At 46.0% G+C, this 24453-nt stretch overlaps 1 protein-coding gene across 3 annotated transcripts in view; it reads right to left on the bottom strand.

The window, feature by feature from the left end:
- F13A1 (coagulation factor XIII A chain) overlaps positions 1–24296 on the bottom strand; it is a 63494-nt gene extending 39198 nt beyond the window's left edge. Inside the window, exons 1-5 of one of the 3 annotated variants that reach the window (XM_055705403.1) lie at positions 23161–24296; positions 22529–22695; positions 20220–20364; positions 14263–14451; positions 2838–3089 (exon numbers count right to left, since the gene is read on the bottom strand). In XM_055705403.1, the coding sequence (XP_055561378.1) occupies positions 2838–3089; positions 14263–14451; positions 20220–20352 (574 nt within the window). In that variant the 5' untranslated portion in view covers positions 20353–20364; positions 22529–22695; positions 23161–24296. Of the gene's footprint in view, positions 1–2837; positions 3090–14262; positions 14452–20219; positions 20365–21538; positions 21711–22528; positions 22696–23160 lie in introns of those variants that run through there. The other 2 variants (XM_014276575.3, XM_014276574.3) reach the window with 2 other exon arrangements.
- Between the last annotated feature and the right edge of the window lie 157 nt (positions 24297–24453).

Raw genomic sequence — 24453 nt, forward strand, 5'->3', positions numbered from 1 at the left:
TAATTTTGCAGGATCAGGCCCTGCATCTGCATCTTTAAAGTATTCTTGGTGATCAGCCTTAAATGTAGCTAAGGGGATTAAAACATATAAAAGCATCTGATGACTTTGGAAGCATAATACTCTGTAGTTTGACTGGTAAAGTATTCAAACTTGTTTTGAAACAGCAGAAAAAAACCCACCCTGCATTCCTGGCTGGGAAGACATGTCAAAACTGAACTACAGTGAAAAAAGGAGTAATAAGAAAGGGCACAAATGCCTCTGTCTTAACAAAAAGCTCATACCGACACACTGATGTTTCTCCAAAATGATGAGTTGGAAAGCTGCACTAGACACTGACAGAACCCATACTCTGCTCCCTGCTATAACAATCCCTGTTCATTCCTGGCATCAGCCTTCTCTCTTTTTAATGAGGCTTTTCACTCAGACTTTTCTGCTTAGCTATTAACCCAGCAAACAACTCTAGAAGATTTTCAAACTATTGTTTTTTCTGCACTTTAATTGCCTGAGTTTTTATACCCTTTTGTGATTCCACCGAACAATCTTTTCCAGCCAGGGGATAAAGTGTAGAGAAACAGTCCCTAGTTTTTTTTAACACAAGGAATGGGAGGAAAGGCAGATATAGGACCCAATTAGCCCAAACCACCTAGGAGCAAAAGTGGGGGCAAGAAATGAGAATAAATCCAAATCTAAATGAAACAAGCAGAAAACAAAAACTACAATAGTCAACAAGGGACAGGACCTGAAGTCATTGAGACACACTTGAACACATAAGCTGAAGATGAAAATGTGGTCCTCCGGGGTGACTTCAAGTTGCCTCCCCTTGGCCTGGGGACACACAGCACATCCTTGCTGCCTGGAGACTCTCTTTTGCTTTCCTAAAGCAGAGCTTTTCCATCGGCCTTCCCAATGGTTGATGCTGGAGGACACTGCTCCATGTCTTGCTCCCTGCTTTTAGTCTTGCTGGCTTTTGGCCCCATTCAGCTCAGGTGGGAGGGAGGAAGGGCACAGGGGACCAAAGCACCCCTGTGCCATGAACAGAGGTGGATCAGTCAGCACACAGGGCTGGCAGGGAAGGAGATGTGAAGAAAGGATTGATTTTCCCCTTGCCACCCCCTGACTAGCACCTTGAATCAGCTTGTGTGGTCCCAGTCACACCACACTGGGGTAGCCAAGCCCCCACATCACATTTTCTCTGCATTAGAGATGCATGCAGCCCTAGCTGGTTGCATGCTAGTCATGAGGCAACCTGAGGCAATTTAAGAAGATTTTTCCTTGGGGTTTATCCCTTTCCAAAGAGGTGCAGAGTCACCGTGCTGGCTAACAAACTGGCTGTTATGATACCCAGGACTAAAGCCAAAGGATGCTCTAAACTGAGGTGGAGAATCGCACCTCCCTAGCTGGAGCTGTGAGGGGCTCACGATGCCTTCACAAACCTTGAACAGTTTTGTCTGCTTACAGTGGGTCATAACTTTGGCAACAATTCCTCTCTTTCTGTTACACATTCTCCCTCCTCTCCCAGAACAAACTCTTAGTATGCTGCTCTAAGGTACCTGCCTCTACGTTGCTTTCAGAAGTACAGAAGTCACAGTGTCACAGGGCCTTGGGTCCTGCCCTTCCCTCCTGTTCCCACTTAACTAACTCCGCTTCATTCAGCATTAACATATATCTTCCTAAATAATGCATAAGCTAATCATTGCTTATATTGCCTTGGACCAGGGGCAAGTAATGAATTCAGCACAAATCATTGGATGTACTGACAGCAGTGCAGCTGAATAATGGGCTCTATTAATAACGCTAAACTTACTTGTCACTGGGTAGGATGGCCCTTGTTTGGTATGGGATTATTTGATGCAAATACGCTGGTAAAAAAATTGAAAGATAAGGAAGGGTGGCAGGAGAATGTTAAAGTTAGCTGGTGACCTAAATATATAGCAATATGTATGACTTGGAGCCCGACAAGTGTTGGAAGCTGAGACACATTGCTACAGCCTGTCAGAAGGCTGAGCCAAACCTCCCTGGTCCTCCTTGCCCTCTTCTTAAAGCCACACATGGAGTTCATTAGGTAAAATACAATTCTGAAGGTGGAAGGGCTGATTTTACCCAAGATCCAAAGAGATTAAAAAAATAAATTGTTCTTCAACCCACTGGATTATAAAAAAAAGGCTCATTTGCAAAATGTTCTGTTTCTCACAGAGGCGACGGTTGCTGCTAATTAGTCACCAGTAAAGGGGAAGGCATAAGGACAAATGTCATGTAGTGGTGGGAAGGCACCACCAGCGATGGCACAGCAGGTTGAGTCCGTCCAATGTATGCAGGAGCAGCAGCTCCCACTGAATTCCTGCAGGCTTTCAGCTGCAGATATTCCTTCCCAAATGTGGCAATCAGCGATGTAACTCAACAAAGTACGGGACACTGCCACAATTGCCCCAGACCGAGTCCTGGGAAAAAAACGTGCCTGTAGTGACTTGTCAGTTTAAGGCACACACAGGCAGGCAGGAGGTTCACGCTGATGCCTATTCAAGTCAGAGCAAAACCTTGGAGTATGTTTACTACAAGAAACAGACCCTGAACTGGTAAACACAGGCTTGGCCTCATAAAACTGCAGAGTGCAGCTACAGCACAGGCACAGGTCTGCAGCGTGGAGCTCCGCTCACACAGGGCTATTCCCCAGCCTGAAAGACTCGCCTCTTGGCAGAGTTACTATATAATTTCCAGACCCAAACTGGAGTGTCTCCAGCCTCCTTGGTACCAAGGTCCCCTTCCTGCACCACCCCCTCTCAAAACCTAATGAGCCCAGCAGCAGAAAGTGCAAACCTTTGACTCTGGTAAGTACTTACGCTGGCACCAGGGATTGAACAGGATGTAAGTGTCGGTTTCTGCATTTCTGTGTGTCCGGAGGATGCCAAAGGGAGTCCAGACAGCAACGTACAGGCGAAACTTCCCAACGACGCAGGTGGCAGAGGACATGATGGACAGGCGAATGGAGTTGTTCTCCCTGTAGGTAATCTTGGCTCCCCACTCACCGGGTCTTAGCACATCACCTACTAGTATTGGGATGTAGGTGCCTTTGTTTTGCTGTGGGTAGCGACCTGGAAAGAAAGGTGAATAGGTTCACCTTGTTTTGACAGTTTCTTAATTTTCTGGCAGTCCTCTGTCCCTTTGTCTTGTTTTCAACAGAGGTGGCAAGTTTTAATGGGTGGAAACCAGCGCCCTCCCTCATTGCTTCACACAGTGCCTGGTCACTTGGCAGTACAGCCACATGAATACATGCAACACCTCCCAGCAAGCAGCCTGCACAGACACTTCCACCCATCTCACTCCAGCAAGCTACAATCTTGCTGGCTCAGGCACTGCCAGGAGTGTAGCCCTGCCAGCATGAGCAGGCTTTCTTTGCTCACAGCTGTTTATCCCTGTGCAGCAAGCTGCCCTCCAACTTGCTCCTTGCCTTGGTGTCAGCTACACTGTTGGTAAGTTTAGGTAGGAGCCCCTTCCCCAGTTCAGATGCATCCACCACCCTCGTTGATTGTGTGCAAGTGCCCACTGGGGCATAGGCACTGGCTCTGGGGCTCTTTAGCAGAGCAGAACCTTGTTCTCCTCACTGCACTACTGTGCTGACAAGCAGAGAGCAAGTGCTCTTCCATGCAAGTTGACACAAGTGGAAAAAATACATGTCAGTCCACCAACAGGTACCCAATGCTCAGTTCCTCCCAAGCATCCACTCCTCATGGAAGGAGTGGGAACCAACTCTGGATACTCAAGGTATAGATGAGCACATCTGGGCTGAAACTTTCTCTGCAAGAAACAGGACCTGAAGTGTGACACATCTCCAAAGTACTGCATGTGATAGTCTACCTCATAGTAAGACAAATCCCACCCCAGAGAAGCCTATTTTACGCTGCCAGTTATAAAAAGCATCTAGATGGACAGGCTACATGTAAACATGCACACTGCCAGGATTCAAAGTTGTGTGAGGCTCCACCCTCTGAGCCTGAGGTAGAGCCAAACTATATCTGGAAGCCAACCAGCAGCACAGACAGAAAAGACATTTGTGAGAAGGCTGAGTTCCTTATCTCATTCTCAAATCTATTCTTTGTTTCATATTTTAGGCTGAAAGTCAGACTCTCTCATTCAAAAATAGGGTAATGAAAAGCAACGATGGCAGACAGAGAGACAGACTTCTATATTTTTCATTCCTACTATTTAAGAGCTTCAAAATTAAACTCACAAGGGTGTTGATTTTTCTGCTTGCTTATTTTTGTACAGCTGATGTAGTGATAATCCCAGATCTGAACACTGTTACATTCTGGGAAAGGACAACTCCAGCTTTGCATCTGAAGCTTGCGAGCTGCCGCTCCATCCGTGTTTCTGAGAAATTTGGGGCTACTGTGCTTCATCCAAGAGATTATTCGGTGCACATGAATTTCCATTTTGCAGAAGTTCAATGCACATAAAGAGCTCACTTTTCCCTGTTGGCCAGGGATGCTGTAACCCATGAAACCCATTCAGATCAGCGAGGGATGCGACAGAAGGAAGAGACCTACAGAAGAAAAAAGGAGTAGAATAAGAGAGCAAAATCAATAGAAAACACTCAAAGATAAAGCACTGGACACTTCAAATATAAGTCATCAAAGGAAAGTCAGTCTAGAGAGAAGAGCCTATAGAAGTAACAGAGATAAGAGTCTTGTGCCTGCTAACAAATGGCGATCTGAGAGCTCAACATATTCTTGTTCTTTGTAGTGCAACTGGTTATGACCCAGCTTGCCTCTACAGTTGATATTTTGCTTCTAGTTTTGACATAATTGTTATTTTAAAAAAGCAGTCCACACAAACAAAGCAGCAGAGCCAACCAAGTAATTGAACTGACATCCTTGAAAAGCGTTAACAAGTGCTACTTTTAAAATACCCCCCTCTCCTCCTTCAGAAAGGCGGGAGGGGGGAGAGGTTACTATTTTAATGTGGTTAGGAACCCACTGGGGACAGAAGGAGCTGTACTGTGGTGGGGCTTTGCACCACCGTGTCCGTGTACACCATGTGTACGTGGGGAGTCTGCAGAATCATTTCCCAGTAAATCTGCCTATAGGAACCAGATAGGATCTCAAAGAAGCCATGAGGCCTTTGCAAGAAATCCTTATGGAAACCCTGTCACTAACACTTCATGGCAGGTTTGGCAAAGTACCAAGCCTCTTCTCACTTTTCTGAAACCTCAACATGCAAAACTCTATTCGCCCTTCCAAACAAAGGTCCCTTTTGCATGCAAAGCCACAAGACACCCTCATATACTTGTTGCTTGAAAAGGGAGCACCTGTAGCTGCTGCTGAAGAGTATGCAAGGTCCTTTCAGCCCAGAACCTGTGCACATCCCCCACAGCTGCTCCCACACAGTAAGAGAGAGAGGTCACTGCACTATCTTGCTCACCTGTGAGGAGAAAACGCTCTGGGGTATTGCCTGCATCCCTGCAGGCCAGGCAAGGGAATATCCTAGAAGTCAGGATAACCTGAAGATGTTACAAACAGTAATTTTTACTTCTGATAGATGAGCAGGGTTTGGTGCTCACTAGTGGTTGCATAAAATCCTGAACCTATGAGGAAGCCTGGGAAGATGGGCAGAGCCCTCAAGAGCACAACCAACAATTTCCAATATCTTCTTTGAAGAGAGGACAGGTTTCCTAATCCTCTGAAATCAAAACTGAAATGCAAATGGAAGAGCGAGAGAATTGTTCTTTCTGATGGGAATTTGTGGAGCTGAATTGTAATCACACATCCAGACACCTGACAGCATCAGCCACACTAGTCTCATATACACACATCTGTTGTCTCGATACTGGAGTGCTGTAAAGCTGAGTAACTTTGGCATTGCATGCCAAGGTTACTGGCAAAAGAATCCTTACGTAGGTTCAGTACTATGTTTATCAACATCGTGGGGAAGTCCTCTCAGGATGGCTTGGCCATTTGACTTTTATCTACATGTTGAGCACAGGTTTCTGGCTGCAGTTGAAAAGTAGGGCCAACTTTGGCTTGTAGTTGGGATATCTGTAATGTCAGCCCTTTCTCAGAAGGGATAACATGCAGTGGTGATTTCATTCTCTGGGTTAGTCTCTGAGGAAGGAGATTCAATGTTATCCAAAGACTCATTACCAAAAGCCTGCAAACGCCTGGCAGAGCACTCTCTGCAGGGTTTCTGGTGTTAACCGAACCCATGAAGAATCAGGACCAGGAGCCATGTAGACAAGATAAACTCTTTTTATGCTGACAGGAGGGTGCTTCTGCCAGCAGCATCAGCTGGCTCAGGATTTCTCCTGCTCTGGTTTGCTCCAGGAGCTGGCATCCTGAACCATGCTCCACAGCCAGTTCTTTGTGGTTGCCTCACGTGTGCTTGGGGTGTAGGAGGCTCTGGCCTTCACATGAGGACATGTCACAGCCAATTGCTCTCTGAAAGACAAAGTCACCGTGTGACATCACACTGTTGGGATGTCCCTGTCTGCCCTCTCTAACAGCACATGGAGAGGGGAAAATCCAGCCTAAGAACTCAGGAAGCCTGGAGGCCACTGCACTGTCACCACCAGGCACTGGGTGAGCTTTTTATAGGCTCCTTTTGCAGCTTAGAAGATATCAGTCACTGAACGGGGGCTGCTGAGTGTCCTGCCTCCAAGGCAGGAGAGGTCAGGACACAATTCGCAGTGACCCTATTTCATGGGCCTCCAATGCTTTGCATTTCAATGCTAGGTACTAAGCTATGATACTACCAGAAGACATTATTTTTACAGAAACCTCCCTTGTACAGAAGGTTTAATGGCACAAACGTATCTCTTTTCCCTGCTGCACAGTGCACAGGCTTGCAAACCTTTCATACTTCTTCCTTATCCTTTCGTATCACACCTTGGTTTCTATAGCTATCCAAGTCGGGTTCCTAAAGCTCCTCTTCACTTCAGTTGGGGCTCAGCTCAGCTCAGCACCTCCTGGGGTTTCCAGGCACCTGGGAAAAGAGGAGCCAAATAGCTGCTGTTGCTATCAAAGGAGCTCAGGTCTCCCTCAGTGCTGCATCACAAGGCTTTGAAAGTAAATAAACATGAGTGATGGTCCACATGGCAAAACACACCACAAGTGGATGTGGGTATGTATGGGATGCCCCCCACCACACACTCACACTTTACAGGGGCAAAAAGGAGAGTGCAGTGTTTGTTAAAGCTTGCCAAAGTCTATTTACGCAGCGGCAAAAGAATGAGGCATCTAAACCACAAAACTGTGGCCACACACACATGCATTCAAAGTGAGTTATTTTTAACATATGCTTTACCTCCTTAGCATGTCAGCTCCGGGCTCGTCAGGCACGGAGGCAAGCTGTGTTTAATTCTGGGTAAAACTGCCACACCAGAGAGGGATTTACAGCAACAGAGGGAGAGTGAGAGATGGGTACAGCAAGTTCAGCTGCCAAAACACGAGTGCTCCTCCTCCAGTTACCCAATTCTGCTGCTGTTCCTTACAAGTGACTAACAGGGACCAAGGCTTGCTCAGATGATACTCCTCCTCCTCCTCCTCCTCCCCTGCCCGGTCCCTGAAAGCCCCTATCTCCATCTGATTTAGTTTTTCCCTTGATCCCCACTGGACATACACATTGCTGTATGCGTGCGTGCATTAAACAGCTCCTTAATGCCACTGTCAAGTTGGTGCCCTGCTGTTCGTGCAGCCCACAGGGTGCTCTTGGACCAGCCCTACAGAAGTGAGGAGGTGTTTGACTTTTGGCAGGAAGGAGGGAAAATTTGGTAGCATAGAGATTAGAGATATAGTGAGTTTCAGAGGACATTTCCTCCCTGATGGAAGTAGGATGCCTCAGAAGAGGGAGGTGAGCAAAGCTATTTCTCAATAGTCTTTTGAGGAACCCTCCTTAGAAGATTGTTTTTTAAAGGAGTTGATGAATCTGTCTCCCTTTGGGACATATGTTACACAGAATAAAGTTAAGAATTTTCCTGTTAGGTTCATTTGTTTTACCTAGGCACACCCTTTCGTACAAAGGGTAAAGAATCTATTTCAATGCCAGCCCTAGAAGTATAATGGTTGTGACAAGTTGATAAATATATTTGAGCTGGAAGCCACAAGTAGCAGAAGTAAGCCTTATTGGAGCAAGCAGCCTGGGGATGGGTGTTGGTGTGCTGGGATCATGCCTTATGGATCACTATGAATAACTACAACGAATTTCAGAAAAGGCAAAAGGAAGAAGAAAGAAGAGAAAGAAGGAGGAGAAGAGGAGAAGGACAGAAAAGAGAGGAAAGGAGGGGAGGGGAGGGGAGGAGAGGAATGGGGAAAAAAAGGTAAAACAAAGAGAAAAGAAAGAGGAGAGATGCTCTAATAAAATCCCAAACTATCAAAACAAGCAAGAAAGGGAAACAATTTTTTGCAAAAAACAGTAGTGTCTTTAAGCTGCTACTGTAATATCACACCTGGGTTCCTCCCACCCTCAAATTCCATTGCCTTCAGAAGTGCTGCATACAAACCTGGAAATGTAGGAAACCCAAATATTTTGAAATAATTTTTGCTTATGGCTCCGGTTAGGAATCCTTAACATCTGACCACTCTGTCCCAGGAGTGAATGTCTCTAGTACTTTAAAAGTTGTAAAACATACACCAGAGTCACGCACCTCAGCTATTAAAACCATTAAAAAATACAGCTAGGTTTTATGTGCCACTTGATGCTGCTGCAGCAGTGCAAAAGGAGAGCATAATAAAGATAAAGATTCCTTTGCATGAAATACAGCATTCACGGAGCACCTCGAGGGACTACCTCCTCTCTGCTCCTCCGGGGCCTGGCTGGGAATTCCAGAGGGGAGGAAAAAATATATCCCAAATGCCTTTGTTCAGAAAGTGAAGAAGTTTGTTGTTTGCTAAGAGCTGGCAAACAGGTCTCTTCTCTGTCCAGAGTTATTCCCTAGGAAATGTGTTCTAGTGGTAATAAGTTATTCTTTCTCTCTCAAAATGGGACTCCATATTTAGACCATCAGGTGTTTCTGTGTTCAGTTTTTGGAGTTCTTTGTTAAACAGGGATATAGTGATTTAATAATCTCTCAGCATTGGTCACGTACCAACACCAACAGAGTTTGCCCCCAGCACCACAGTTAGCTGTTCTTGTATAACGCCAAGAAGGCTCCTAAAAAAATCAAGATCCAGCTTTTTCCAATCAGGAACTTTATCCCAGTAGCAGAATTCAGCTTGACATCCCACCCAAGGTGCAGAGGGACACCTCATGTCCCAGCCATTCCACCAGCTACCACCTGCCCTGCCCCAGAGCTACTGAGGACAACGGGTGACAGCAGGGGTAAAAATACTTCCCGGAGTTCCTTGTCTGACAAAAGAACAAAACCTCAACCCTCCTGGAATAACCCATGTCCCAACACTGCTGTGAAATTAGAGAAAGGCTGTGGACACTGTGGGACGGTGTGAAGAGCTCCGTTGATTCTGGTGTGGGTGTCCTGAATCGGACCCCTGGTTATTTAGTTGTACTCAGATGCCCTTCTGACTAGAAGTGGGAATGTGTTGTCACCTTAATAAGCCATATAGGTTCAGCTCTAACACCTTTAGGTTCTTAGCTGCTTTCATGTGTTTATAACTGTTCCTCTGGAGTAGGCCTGGGGAAGACTATGGAAAAAGGATCAGTAAGTCTCTGCTCTCATCTCAGCCCAGAAGCCAATTATTTGTAGAAGCCTGAGGAGCACCCACAGGTAGGTGCGTGGGTGTCCATGCAGGCACACGTGTGGAGAGGTGGTACTTTCTTCTACTACCGGTAGACTGGGATTTATGATCGTTCCAGAAGTATGCCAATGAATAAAATGTTCGTAATAATATTTAGGGCTAGACCAATATATATGGATTTATGAAGCCATTTAAGGAAAACACAAATAGACAACAATTTATGAGGATGTGGGGAAATATATCATTAGAGTAAGGATGCACCATGTAAACTCATCAACCACTCCAGGATTTACAGCCCTGTACAGGAAACTACTACTAAAAGCAAGATTGAAGGCCATATAAGCCCATCTAATCACACATCTGCTTTTCAGAGGAATCACTGCCAGTGCAGCAGTGACTGTGGAAACTTTGCAGCACTCACGCCAAGTGGGCTGCCCCGGGTGCAGGAGCCACACTCAGGCAGGCTGAGCCCCACGCTGTGGAAAGCCAAGAGCAGCACAAAGTATTCCCATCACCATGAAGGTGGGAGTCAGAAGAGATCAAGATGGGTGAAGGTGTCATTGGCTCTGCTGAGGTCCCTGGGGCTCCAAGCACACTGAAATTGTTCCCACTGTGGGGAACTGGATGTAAACACAGCATCTACACTTCTCCTGAGGCTCTTTCATCTCAACCCCAGACCAATAAAATGAGTATTTCCCAAGGGGTGATGCTCACCCTTCTTCTCATTAAAGCCAGGAAGTGGGCTGTGAGGAAATATTTGGTGATGGAGCAGCTCCCAAACCACAGGTACTGAGGTAGGGCTGCAGTCCAGCACAAGACCTGGAATAACATCCCATTACTCTTTATAAGTGGATATTTTTCCATGTGGATTTTTTGGCACATTCATTGTTTTCCATACTTTGGCAGACAAGTATGGTCCTAATTTAATGAAGCATTATGTGCAAAACTGAATTATAATCATTCACATGTTAGCACTTCAGCCAATTTCACCGATAATGACTCTACAGAAAACAGTCTGTTAAAGCATAACTGACTTCAGTCTTAAGGAACCATCGTAGAAGAATATCAGTGACAGTGACTTTTGAGAGACTGGAGTGAATTATTTATGTATTTACACATACACACACACATATATATTTTTACACAATTTAGTCCAATTCTAGACTCTGTATGGTCTTTAAATGGACCGTGGATTAAAAAAAAATGTTACTGAAGATTGTTCTGTGAGTGTTTCAGACTTAGTTTCACATGACACAAGAAGCATTTGTCCCAGGTACCCTTGATGCATTATCAATTAGAAGGATTAAGCAGTCTCTACTTGCTTTACTTGCTTCATTAATCATCTTTTTAATGATGCAAAGAGGCAAAAATAGGAACAAAAAAAAGAAGTAAAACTAAATTTTAGGGAATAAAGGAAATATAATAGTTCTGCACACACACAGGATCAAGTCATTACCATTGTCACATTTTTCAGGAGCAAAATTAGTCTTTAATGGATAAAAATTCTGTGATGGATTAACACCAATGCTGGGAAATTTCTAGTGCTGGGAACTAATAATTTCTGAATAGCTTTATATGGTGCTGTTGTATAAACAGCCCTCATTGTAGGCACAGCCCTACACAAAGAGACGTTGAGTTTTCCCAGCTCCAGCTGAATTCCCTGGGAGCCAAGGCCAGCAATCCCTACCAAAAATGTTTTTTGTACCTAATGAGAATATCACCTTGAAATGGCCAAAAGATTCTACAGCTCTGGACAACCTAGTCCACATTGTTTGGAGTCACCTTCCCACCTTGGAGATACTCAAAACCTGTCTGTAGGGCAAGGCCCTGAGCAGCTGGAGCTGCTTTGAGCACGGGCTTGGACATGAGACCTCCAGAGGTCCCTCCAGCCTCGGTCATTCTACAGTTCTGCTGCACCGTTTGAAATCAGCTGCTCGGCACACGGAAGGCTCCTTGGAAATGTCATTTAACAACCACCTGCCTATATTTCTGTGCACCCATCAGTTTCATCTCTCAAAATCAGCACTTTCCTAGGAGGTACACCCTTTGTTTCAGTGTGAAAAGCTTCTCCAAGCTCAGGCTGCCTCTGCTGCAAGGCTGATGCCTGAGCCAGTCCCTAGATGGTACCCAAGGGTACGGATTCACCTCCCCTGCCTCTGGCCATCTGAAAGCTAGAGCCTGGCCTATGGGGGAAAGTCAACCGAGGAAAAAGAAAAATCCAGAAGGGAATTCAACCCATTTTAAGACAGCAGGGCTAAACTGCCACCTGGAGGTGCCTGCCTCCCTCTTCGGCTCACGCTGCCCACCTAGGCAGCCACTTTTGGGCTGGGCTCTCGTTTTAGGGCAGCTGGCATGAGGAGAGGGGAACACCCGCTCTTCAGGCAGATGAACAGAAAAAACTTGGGTGAAAATGACCACGTCTCCCCGTGACAAAAGGTTTGAGAGCACAGCAGTGAAACCTGGAGTGCTCAGTGCTCTTTCCCAAGTACAAGAAATCTTTCTTTTCTTCTGGACATTAAACATTGGACTTGCCACTAAAAGCAGAAGTACCAAGGGTCAAGCAGATTATCTCTGAATAATTTTCTTCTCCTTTGTGGACTGTTTTTGTTTTGCTTTCTGTTGCTAGCCTCTGAGAGCAAACCTTCTGTGTTTTCACCACATGGACTTGATCTTAAAGGTCTTTTCCAACCTAAATGATTCTACAATTCTATGTGCATAAAGAGAAACATCTGTGGAGCACTGAGTATTAACCAGGTCCCAACAGAGGAGCCTGAACATCTCTTCTCCCAGTTGAATCTCTGAGAGCTAAATTCCTTTGTAGCAAGAGGGCAGTGGTGCTCACAGAAGCAGACGCTTAAAAAACAGGGGAGGACAATAGCGTTGTATATACCCTGCACATGCAGCCCTTTCCTTCAGCTGACTGCCAGCCACCACACATGGGACAGCAGCACTCCCATTCCCATTTCACAGAAAGGACAGTAACAGTGAAAAATGAGGAGGGAAAGTCAACCACAGACTCATGGCTGACTCCAAAGTAATCACTCAGAATTAAGTTTGTTCCAAGTCTGCCCTGGCTTGAGCTGCGTTTAACCCCACTCCTGCCACGGCTGAGGATGAGGGGATTTTTATCCACACTTAGAGATGCAAGGTACAAACCATGGACAGATGTGTTTGGAAACAGCAACAGGAAAATAAGTGAGTATGTTCTCTTAAGTGGACTGTGCAATGTCAAAAGAAGTGTTAAATTTCTTCTTCTGATACAAAATATCTGATTAAAACAAATGCAAACTGTACGCAATGCAATAAAAAACAAATGTTCCATTTTCCACTTCTTCTTGATACAGCTGTTTGTTTTAAACATATAAAGATTAAGGGAACAGTCGTGAATTTAATTAAATCCCAAAAGAACTAATGATATTTATGCATATTAAATTTTTAAAGGCACTTGTGGCTGCTCAGCCAATCATTCACTGGACTGTCATAACATGCCTTCCAACCCTAATTTAAATTAGAAAGAAGAGACCCATGAAAAAAAATGTGTAGAGAGTAACCTTTTCACTGCACATGTTTAAGAGATAAATGCCCATCTAGCTTTAAAAGGCAACAAATCTAATAAATGGCCACACCATCATAATTCAATGGTGGGGAAAAAAAATCAATGTTACAAATTTTGGAACTGCATCTCTCAGGAAAGCAAATTAAAGCATCAATTCAAACCTACTTTAAAGAGTTTATAAGGAGAACATTGATGTCTTAACACAGAAACTCCCAGATCACTCTGGACGAGGCTGGGTCTTTCCCAGAGCTGTGATGTAGGGAGCAGTGTTCAGTGGGGCCATCTTTGGAGCACAGCAGGGAGTCCCATTCTGTCACTTGCTTTTCCCCTTCTCTAGCAAGGTCATGCCCTTCTTTAGCCCTGTACCTTCAATAAGCCAACAAGTACATTAAGACCTGTGTTTCTGAAGAAGGTCTCTTAGCAAGAAGAAAAATGCTTTCTTGCTCCTTTTGCAGTAAATCAAGAAAGCCTCTGATGTGGCCCTGAATAAGTCTCTGGTCTAAAGCTACAACTTCTGCTCCTTCTCCCTGGTTACCAAGCTGACTGTAAATGCAGCTGCAAAGTTGCAAGGCCTCCTTCCACACTGTGAAATTTCCCCCCCTTGCATACTCAACGTTTTGTTATCCCACTTAATACACAGACATCTCTCCCACCTCAAACAACATATTTCTCCTCCCTGCATCTCCTAAACACTAATAAAAGATGTTTCCGATTCCACCTACCTTTCAGCATTGCTATGCAGCATTAACCAGAGATAACTTTGAAAGCTCAATAAAGCACAACTCCTCCTAAACAGAAAACCCTAGATACTGCTCCTTGTCTCACAAGCAATTCTGCTGACTTTCTTGGGTAGGGATTCAGACCCTGTTTAGAAAAGCCCTTCCTTGCCTATGGTTAAGCCTGGTTTTATGGCTTATCAATCGTAACAGGAAAAGACCCAGCTATTAAATACTGCTGTGTTCCTGTTTATGAGAGGCTCTCCAGCCTTACTTTGCTGATGCGACACAGCCTTTGCCAGGCACTTACCTATCAAATACTCCAGCCAGAATTGGTCCGTCTCTGGGTTGTAGGGTCGGTTGAAGTCAATCTGGATTTGGAAAGGCTGTCCCCGGCGCACTATCAGCTTGGGGCTGTAGTACCTGTCGGTGTGGTGCTGCTGCTTGTTGATCTCATGGGGGTCCTTGAACATATGAATGTCCACAACACGCAAGTAATCTGCAGAGACATGTAAATGAACAGAGAGCGGAGTCAGTATGATGGGGTGCCAGTATTGATATCAACATCATTAGAGGCCCTGTCCTCCCCCTCCCTGGCATTGCCTTATTGAGGAGCACTGTGTAATGGAGCGTGCTGGATCTGTTTGGGGCTTACATCCTCCTGGCTCACCAGGGACTTACGGACTGACACTTCTCTGTCCACCTGCCATTTTCACAGAGGCTGCAAGCCTTCCAGTGAACAGCAAAAGCAATTGCAGAAAGAGCAGGTTGCTATGGGTGGAAAGCTGAACGTCCCCAAGGAGAGCTGGGCTCCATCTTCCCTTTGGCATCAGCTTTCTGCAAGTCTGGGCCTTGCTGTCACAAGTTTACCAGTGCAATCAGTGGGCCTTTGACAGCTGTGGCTTCATGTCTCCCTCCATTTATAAAATGAAAATTCATGGGGTTTTTGCGATGCTTAGATACATTAATGTTTGCAAGGCACTACTACTATTGAATGCTGAAGAGCCTGAGAAGCAGTTAATGATCTTGCATTCAGATGAGAGCTTGAATTGTCTGTATTAAATAAGGTTTTGGTGTACTGTATGTGTCTAGACTCAGCTTCTCAGTACACCTCCACTGCTATTACTGTCTTCTTAAGAAAACTAAATATAACATTACAGTATATAATTACAGCATAGATAGGCAAACAGCAGTAGGTATCTGTAACACGCACAGGCAAAGATTTGCTCCCTTCGAACCAGGCCTGTCTGAAGGGTTATAGCCTACCACTGCTAGAAGTTAGCATGTGCGGCTAATGACCAGTGTGGTGTGGCAGTGGGGTAGCCAAAGGCACCTGCAGTCACCACGAGCTGTGCGACTATACCGTAGTGGGAATCTTCACATTCGAAGTCTTCTCACACAATGAACAACCACATGAAAATGAACTGGACATCATTCTTCCACTTACATGCTTGGGCAGACAATCACAAAACCTCTGCCAGGAGGATCATTACTGCTCACCACCAGGAGGGAGACAGAAGAGTAAAGCTTGACTCAGCTTGTCTTTCCAGGTGCTGACAGAAATTAGCTGATTTCTGCATTTTATACTGGTGATGACAGAGCCAAACTCATACCTGGCAAATAGAGGTGCACATTTAAGCAGCTGGTGGAGCTGTGTGTACCTGTGATGGTAGCTAATTTGGCCTGCTATTGCATAGGCTGTGAGCAGGAATGATGTGCTCAGCCAATGCGTCGGATGTCCAAGTCACTGAATGTGGCCCACTTCACAGAAGCTCAGACAACAGCTTTGCACACAGGTTTTCCTTGAAGGTGGGGAGAAACTGCATGGCAGCCAGCTCTGGACAAGCAGCAGCACAGCTCCCTCTCTGTGTAACCTCCAGGTGTGTGCATTAGCCCTGTCCTTCCGCAGGGATGTGTTCAAGACAAGCAGAGCCCTGCAAGCAGCAACTCCCCTGGACACCAGCATGGTCCTTCTCTTGCCCCAGCCAACCCACCCAGCCCGGGCTGTGGGTGGCAGCTAACTGGAGAGGGGGGAAATAAGGGCAGCAAGAGCAGGTCCCACTGGTGCATTGTCCCAGTTGCTGCCTAGCCTTGCCCTTCAGGAAACAGAAGGAAAGGAAGCTACCCGAGGACACAGCAAGGTAAGGATCCTTTCATGGAAAAGCCGTGGACAACTGAACCCAAAACCATGCGCCTCCTGCTAACACTAATCTGCGGAAAGGCTGGAATACCCTGTTCAGTACTGAGTCAGGCTGAACGTCCCATGGCAATGCTGTTGTTGTTATTCTTTGCTCAATTCACCAGGCTTCTGGAGTAACTTCTGTAGATCTCCACTGGTTTGACCGCTGGCTGAAGTTACAGAGGTGGTTTTTGCATGAAACATTAAATGTGTTTTGCTCAGAAATTGCTCTCGTTGCCCCTCTGTGAAGTGGGGCATGTCTTTGCCTCCCTCACTGCAAAAGTTACCGATGCTCACTCACAATAATGCTGACAAAGTTCACAACTAAATTACATGAGGCAGGAATTTCCCGGAGAGGGGTAAAGTGAGGGCAGGGGAGAGTCTCTGCCATTCTCTCTCCTAACCCCTCCCAGGCTGAAAGCACTGCATGTAAAAGGTGCATATCTTGGGGCTCTGTGAGGGGGGAAGCTATCAGTAAGTTTGGCTCAGGTTCTTCCTTCCAAGGAGGCATAACAATGGAGCTGAGGGTTTGTTGTGTTTTCATCTCTTGTTCTGAAATAAAAGGCAATGGTGACCTTGCCCTTCTGTCACGCTAGCACCTTCAAGGAACTTCAGAGCTAAGCTACCCTGGGCCATCAGTTCAGCGTTTGCTTCATTTTTTCTTAGGACTTTACTTCCATCAAAATGCAGCTTTTCTACATCTGTAGAAAACACATTTCACTTTCAGTCTCAGTGTTAAAATGTATGTGGAGCTTGCCAAATGAAAATAACTTGTGACCTAGCCTGCGTTAATTACAGTAATGGTAATTACAGAGGACAAAACATGAGCAAGGTAATGGGATGTGCAAACACCATCACCTGGGTGCCATCAAAAGGAAGGCTCCGGGCAATGCACATGTCACTGCTTTATCTGTTTGTGAGGGACAGGTGGCCATTGAGGCCTCCTTTGAAGTCAGGTCCATTTGATGGTTTGCCCCTAGTCTGGTTTGCCGTTTAGTGCAAGCAGGTTTGCTGCAGGAGAGGCAGCAGTCTGATGCTTTCTGAAAGCTTTTGCAATGTTAAGCTTGCATGGAAATAAATGAGCACAAGCTTGAGCTGTTTTTTGAATAACAAGAACAACCTTCAAACATCAGGTTTTCTTCGAGGACCAGAGAGAAAGGGCTCCGGATTACAAACCAAACAACGTGAGGTGCCCATCACTCTGCTACCATGGGAAGCACGATTCCTTGGCGAGTGGCTGAACTTTGCAAAGGAGAGCGCGTGGGGAGCTTGCAGACCGTGGGGCCGCAGGGCTGTGTCCTCCCACCGAGCGGCTGTAAGCTCCAGGCCCACTCATAACACATTGCGGTGAGATGAGCTGGCTGGGAAGAGCCAGGGGGAGGACACGGCACAGGCGTGTTCACGGAGACACAGACTTCTTGCTGAAGAAGCACCCGGGGGCTGTGCATCCTCCTCACTGAGCATCTCCTCCCTCAAGCAAGCCGGGCTGCAGCAGCAGGCAGCCCACTGGCCGGGCAGGGGAGGCAGCTGTCCCTGGCACAGCCTCTGCTGCTCCCTCCGGCTCTGATTCAGCCCAGTAGAAGTGGGTGTCAGCAAAGAGCTAGTCAAGCACAGGGCTTTACCTCATCCTAGAGTAGTAGCTAAAATAGGTCAAGTGAATCACACCCTAAAAATGCCTTTTTCTCTCGGTTGGCTGTCAAGGGAAACGAGGGTGACTGGCTTAGCTGCAGACACCTACACTGCACAGATCAAGGGCAGGATTCAATGAGATTTAGATATCTAAACGATGTGAGCCTGGTATGTAACCTTTTATTATGGCCGGTTGGTGGCTGGTTGCTGCAGCCAGTGGAGCTGAGAGAAGGGCACAGATCACCCTGGAAGTGACACCCACTGCCTCTCTGGACAGCCTGTGCCCTCCCCTCCCCTCCCTGGATGGCTCCGTGTTGAAGTGATCGGACATAGGTGAAGACACTGATGTTTAGATGTTTGTAGCAGGTGTCCAAGCCTACCCCAAAGGCTAGAAAGCACCTCAGGTGTAGCAGCAGGGATAAAAGCATTTGCAAGCTTTTTTTCAGTGTGTTATGGCAGCGAAGCGTGGGAACCACCACAACAAATTTGGACAACTCAGGTGTGCAGGAGAAGGGGAGGGATGTGGCACAAGCAGTTCTCGGCAAGGGTGTGCTCGCGGCGCTAGAGCCCTGTCGTACTCTGCTGCTCCTGCTCTGCCTGCAGACGCTGACTTTATCCCCCAAGCACAACACTGCGGGTGCTCTGGGCAGGCTCAGCTCCTGAATGTAAGTCCCAGCCTGAGCTCCATTGGTCTATAAAACTTTAACGTGGTCCTGACAGGTGACTTAAGCATCCTACCCCAAAGCAGTGTGTCCAGGGACCACACTTAGAGCAGCTGGTATCACAGGCATAGATCACAGCTGCTGTGCACTGAAACAGGAACGCTGCTGCAGTCCCTTCCCTCAGCTCACCCCTTGCATGTTGTTGCTACAAGCATTGCAGAGACAAACTGCACAGCAGAGCTGATCCAGCTGTACAAAGAGTTTTGCTGTCATGCACAAATCTATTTTTCAGCCATAGCAGTCCCATAGCCAGGTTTTTTCTATGGCCACACGAACTCTTCCTTTAGACAAGGGCTGTTTTTCTCACCAGCAGCATCACCTTGAAGCTTACATTGGGTTCCTGCCTCACCTCACTTGTTCTGATGTTCCTGATTTTCCATTGCATTTCTGAAAAGCAATGGAAAATCCACCCACCAGCACCGTACTTCATTCAGAGCCTGATGTGAAGCACATCAAAAAGCAACAGGCATCTTTCTGCTGGTACTGGTGGGCTTTAGCTACAGGCTGCATTCCTTCTAAGGTATCCCACACTTACACATCTCCAGCTTCTGTGAGCACATGGGGTTTCAAATGCTATCTAGTCAGGACCTGTACTGCATTACATTTGACAATTTAAACACACGTACTTGCCCCAGAGCTACAGGGTTGTTTGAAAAGGTTCAAGCAAAGTTTCTACAGTCTCAACATGCCAGTTAGTTTGCTCAGGCATTTTTTAAAATAAATTATTTTTAAAGAAATGTGTGTGAATTAAAATGGGGGAGGGGAGGAGAGGTGTGTGTGTGTGGTTAAGACACATGATTAACATTACAGAAATAATGCTTTGCAATAAAAATTTGGACTTGTTGCTTAAAATCTCTTAGCCTGTTTCCCAATGTGTAAAATGCAGTAATTAATGCTTTTCCACATTTATTAAGCTCTCTTTCAACCCTGGATGAAAAGTCCCATCTGAGCATTAAGTACTATGACATCTGGCTACCTTGAGTAGCTGTGTTCAACAAGTTCTGCTGTTCATTTCGAACAGGCCAAAAAATTAATGTCATTTAGTTGGTGACTCATTCAGGAGCCAATCCTGATTTCTTTTTAACCAGATCTTACCTATTTTTTATTAGGTTCACTCTGAAGAGTTGGCGCTGAGAATGTGGTTTGATTTGCCCATCCCCTACCCTGATATTGTTTTGTCTCCCCAGCCAAACAATTGAAACACTTTTCAGGAGAATAATTAAAAATACGGGAATTCCTTTTAGCTTCACATTCATTTTTATGAGTAAGCCAAACTTCTAGCAAAAGTTTTCTTGGCCAGACAGAATTTTGCAGTAGTTTTACAGTCAGTTTAAGGCTGTACAGACCAGAAGGGACATTAACTGGGAAGGGTCCTCCCGCCCTCTTTATCCCAGTGCTGCCACAGCCATGCCTGAAGCCAGCAGGTCCTAAAGTGACTCCATAATTGTGGTCAAACTGGGAAAACCCATTCTTGCCTTTTTTTAACCACTCCCACAGTTCAAGCTGCAAACTGGTCACTCAACTTCTTCACTCCTCATTTTCCTTACCCATAACCTGCGGTAACATTTGCATGCACACAGGTGGTTTTTGCAAGTTTTATCATAAACAGCAGTAAAAGCTATCTGAGATCAAAATATGTAAGGAGAAAAAGTGGTCTGGTTTGAATTCATAGACCTGGGCAGAGGTGAGTAAGAATAAGATGTTAAAATACACTCATGGTTTAATGGTACACTGTACCTCTTGGATTAAATCCTCTAGGTATCAATCCAAAAGCCTCCATCTCGGGGACCTCATTTTCTTCATCATTAGAGTTGTTTGATGGGAGGGCTCTCCTTCCATTCAGAGGAGGTTTCTTCTCGTTGGTGCTCATTGTTTCAGACTTCTTGTATCAAGAATGTTGTAATACCATAAAAGAAAGAAAAAGTGTGAGGAAAAAGCAGACATGAACCAACATGGCACATGTAAGACGGAAGAAACCAAAAACAGTGTGGGGGTGCCAGTGAGCTACACATTTTTAGACTCACATAAATAAAAACTGAGAGGCAGAAAACATCAGTCTAATGATGGAGTACAGCTCTCTAAGGATTGGAAGGCATTTTGTGTTTGTCAAAACACATGAATAAGAGAAGAAGGGGGGCGGGAGAAGGAGAGGAAAGCCTAGCACAGAAGTATTAGGAGAAGCAAGGCGTTAAAAACATCAGGGAGTTTCAGGTAAAAGCACTGGAAAATCATTTACTCTCCCACCCTCCAAAACAGCACTACTGAATCCAAAATAGCAAATTATATTTCCAGAAAGTGCATCACATGCTACCTCCCCTAATAAAAATGACATTCTAAGTTATACTGCAATCACCCCAAATAGTACAGCCTGCAACAGTCTGTGGATGATTACTGGAAAACTGTCTTTTTGTCCTTATGCACACAAACACCCAATATCTAAAGAGCTAACTCCTGCACCCAGAGAATCCACTTTTGAGAGAAAAAGAGTAATAAGGGAGGGGGGCGGGGGGGAAGAAAAGAAAAAGAGGAAAGAGAAGAAAAAAGAAAAGAAAAGAAAAGAATAGAAAAGAAAAGAAGAAAAAAGAAAAGAAAAGAAAAGAAAAAAGAGAAAAGAAAAGAAAAGAAAAGAAAAAAGAAAAGAAAAGAAAAGAAAAGAAAAGAAAAGAAAAGAAAAGAAAAGAAAAGAAAAGAAAAGAAAAGAAAAGAAAAGAAAAGAAAAGAAAAGAAAAGAAAAGAAAAGAGAAAAGAAAAGAAAAGAAAAGAAAAAAAGAAAAGAAAAAAACACTTATTCACTTATTTCTCTCCCACTAAAAACCATAAGGGAAATCTCAGATGTAGGCTGATCAGAGACTTCTCTTGGAGCTAGTCAAAACTGCTTTCACATCTGTTTCACTGTAAGCATGTAGGAATGAAAAAGCCATACCATCCTTCTAAGAAAATATTCATGGCTGAGAACACAACTTCATCCCCAAGCTCTTGAAAACAGCAATTCAAAATGCAGCAAATACTTAATAGTAATAAGCTTTTAAAGGAAGAAATTTAGTTAGCAAGGGTACCTTTTTTCAGATAGTCTTTTTTTAATTTATTTTCCTTCTCCCTTGCAGAATTTCTGAAGTGCAATAGAAGCCTGGAAAAAGTTGGGGGCTTTTAAGCAACCTCTGTATATCCTCCTCCCTCCTGTCGCAATAGGACAGTGCTGAAAGGGTTGCCAAGCCCTCCCCACACCACCTCCGAGGATCTGCCACCACTGTTGGCATGTCTTTGCTTACTCCCTCCCTCTCCCTGCGTGTCTTACCCCAACCCTGCTCACCAGCAGCATTTCAGGGTGCCTGGGCTAAGGAAACAGCTTGGGCACCCAAGTTTCAGTTCTTAGTGAGACGGAGTAGAACTGCTCATGGCACAAAGGCGTATGAAGTGGGACTCTGGATGAGATTTTCTGAGGGACACAGCCCAGAAGTCATGTTCTCCATGTTGCCTGTCTTTAATGGTATTTCTACCTCAGAGTGCTTGCGATGCAGCTTCAGGTGCTAGTTTTCTGAGGCACACACAGTGACGCTTCTCCTGCCTGGTGCCTCACAGCAGTCCTGTCAGGGGACTGTGGGGCACATGGAGAGCTCATCGGTGGCAAAGTGAAGATGACCTTTTTCTTGAGACCCTGTGCAGTCGGGAGAGTGAAGGTATTTTGCACCAAACAGTCATGTTTGGAGCAAATGACCTTCAGCTCTTTCCCATGATAAAATGTGCATCACATAACAACCAGGGTCTGGGGCAGTAGTTGGTGGAAGCATTTTAGCTCCATGTCAACTTTGTTCAGTTCCATCAAGCTCTACAATAACTGGGGACTGTGTGATACCTCCTCTGTCAGACACAGCTGACAAATGGAGTTACACAGAGAAAAAGCAGTGTACAGGGAAGAATTCAGGCCCACCATCCTGCCAGGCACTGCTGTGGGAGGCAGCAGAGGGACAAGTCATTTATTAAGAACATGCATGGGCAATGGAGAGCCCCTCTTACACACGTGGGACCCACCGTGAGCATTTACTTGCCTCAGTTGCAGGGTAGATGAAGAAACAAGGAGACAGTGAAGAGGACTCCACTCTCTTTCAGCCAGCTATATCTTCCAGGCCCGTAGCATCATTGAAGCCTCAAACCTCTGCTGACTTAACACCACTGAAATCAAGCCAGGAGGCAGAAAAGGAATCAGGTCACGTTCCTGTAATGGGAAGCAGCAAGTAAACCATCTGGAAGACAGGACCCCCATCCTAGCTCCCTGGTGATTTCCCAGCCACAGCGAGGTATCTCCACATCAGCCAGGACACCTGCACAGCGTGGGGCAGAGATGCTAGCTGGGGGCCTGGGAGCAGCATGGCTGTACCAGCACGGCACTGTAGCTGGGCTAATGAACCTGCTAGGGCTGACTGCCAAGGCACAGCACCAGGCTGCAGCGGTTTAGGAGGCAGCCTCACTATCCACACACATTGCACCACGTTGTCTCATAGCCAAAGGGCTCGAGCTCTCTCCCACCTCCCCCTGTAGGTTGTTAGGCATGTGGCATGGGAAGCCACCTAGCCGAGGGATTCCCCTTCCCCTGCCCTGCTCCTCCAGGAGCACAAGCACCCTGCGGGGACAGATCTGCTCCCATCACTAGCATCCTGAGCTGTGACTTCCATTGACTCACTTTTACACAGATGGGCCCTGCGGTAACCATCTGGAGGGCAAGCAGCACCCCTGGCACCCAAGAACACAACGAGCTTTCTGAGGGAGGAGGCTGGTTGCTGATTTCCTGTTGTTGGGGTTTTTTTCCCCCCCATTCCACCCTGATTTCTACATGGCGTAGTGTGCTTTGTGCCTCTCACTCCACTTCCAGCCAGCACTTCAAATCCCAAAAATGCAGCTGCTGCGACGACGTTACAAAAACTGATATAAATATTGCCTCGGTTCCATGCCTGCTGGAGGCCTGCAACACAAATAAGAAACGCCGTCTCCCGAGGAAGTCATGTGCTTCCCCAAGTGGCTGCGGTGCTGTCAGAGCCGGGAGGAAAACTTTCCGTCAGAGCATGGAAGGGAGCAAGCGGATGCAGCCGAACAGATCCCACTGCAGCCATTGCGCTTAAACAGCCAGCAGTTGCAGATGTCTCCCCGTGCCCGCGTACATCTCTCCGGGGCTTTTCGCAGAAGCCGACGATCACATGGAAAGCAGGGAGGCCAAAATTTTTGGCGGTAGCGGCAGGAATGGGGCTTTGCATACAGGGAGAGTAATGTTCCGCAGGCTGTAATTTATTTATTTTGTGGGGAGTGATGTAAATTCATGCTTATGACAGCTCCAGATGGCAGGTATTTTCTCATTATCTTGACTTCTTAGCATTTGCTCTCCCTTGCCTATTAGACTGCACTGGCCTTAATTTAACTTCCATGGTTTCAAACTAGACGTCAAGGCTGATGCAGGAGGGGGCACGGAGAACACGAAGTCCTGGTTTTCCTGTAGGGCGTTATATTTAATGAATGATGCACTGGGATGACCGGTGAAAGAGCATTCTTCCTGAAGCTGCTTCTGCACTGCACCCTGTGGGGAACCACCAGCCCGTGCCCATTTCTCAGAGGCAGCCTTCAAGATGCTCGTGGCCTTTGTCAGAGACCTTTGCAGTCACGGGCACCCTTCCCACTGCATCGGACTTTGGATGACGGACAGCCCTGCCTCCTGATCCCCACAGAAACGCTCTTCAATGGCTGCAAAGCTTGCACCATAAAGGGTTATCTGAAACACGGTTTCCTTGCATTGCCAGAGACAGTGTCTCTGTTCCAAGTCCTCCTATGCCAGACAAGAGTTTGTGGGGAAAAAAATATCCTGCAAGACACAAGAGTCAGTAAAGCTTTACAGCCAGAGGAAAGGGCATGCCAAGATCTGTCACAAGCAAACTGATCAACCAGGTGCTCACATAAACGGGTTGCTGTGCTGTGTGCCAGCAGCTAG

This window comes from Falco cherrug, chromosome 3 (genome assembly GCF_023634085.1).
Source record: "Falco cherrug isolate bFalChe1 chromosome 3, bFalChe1.pri, whole genome shotgun sequence".
NCBI lineage: Eukaryota > Metazoa > Chordata > Aves > Falconiformes > Falconidae > Falco > Falco cherrug.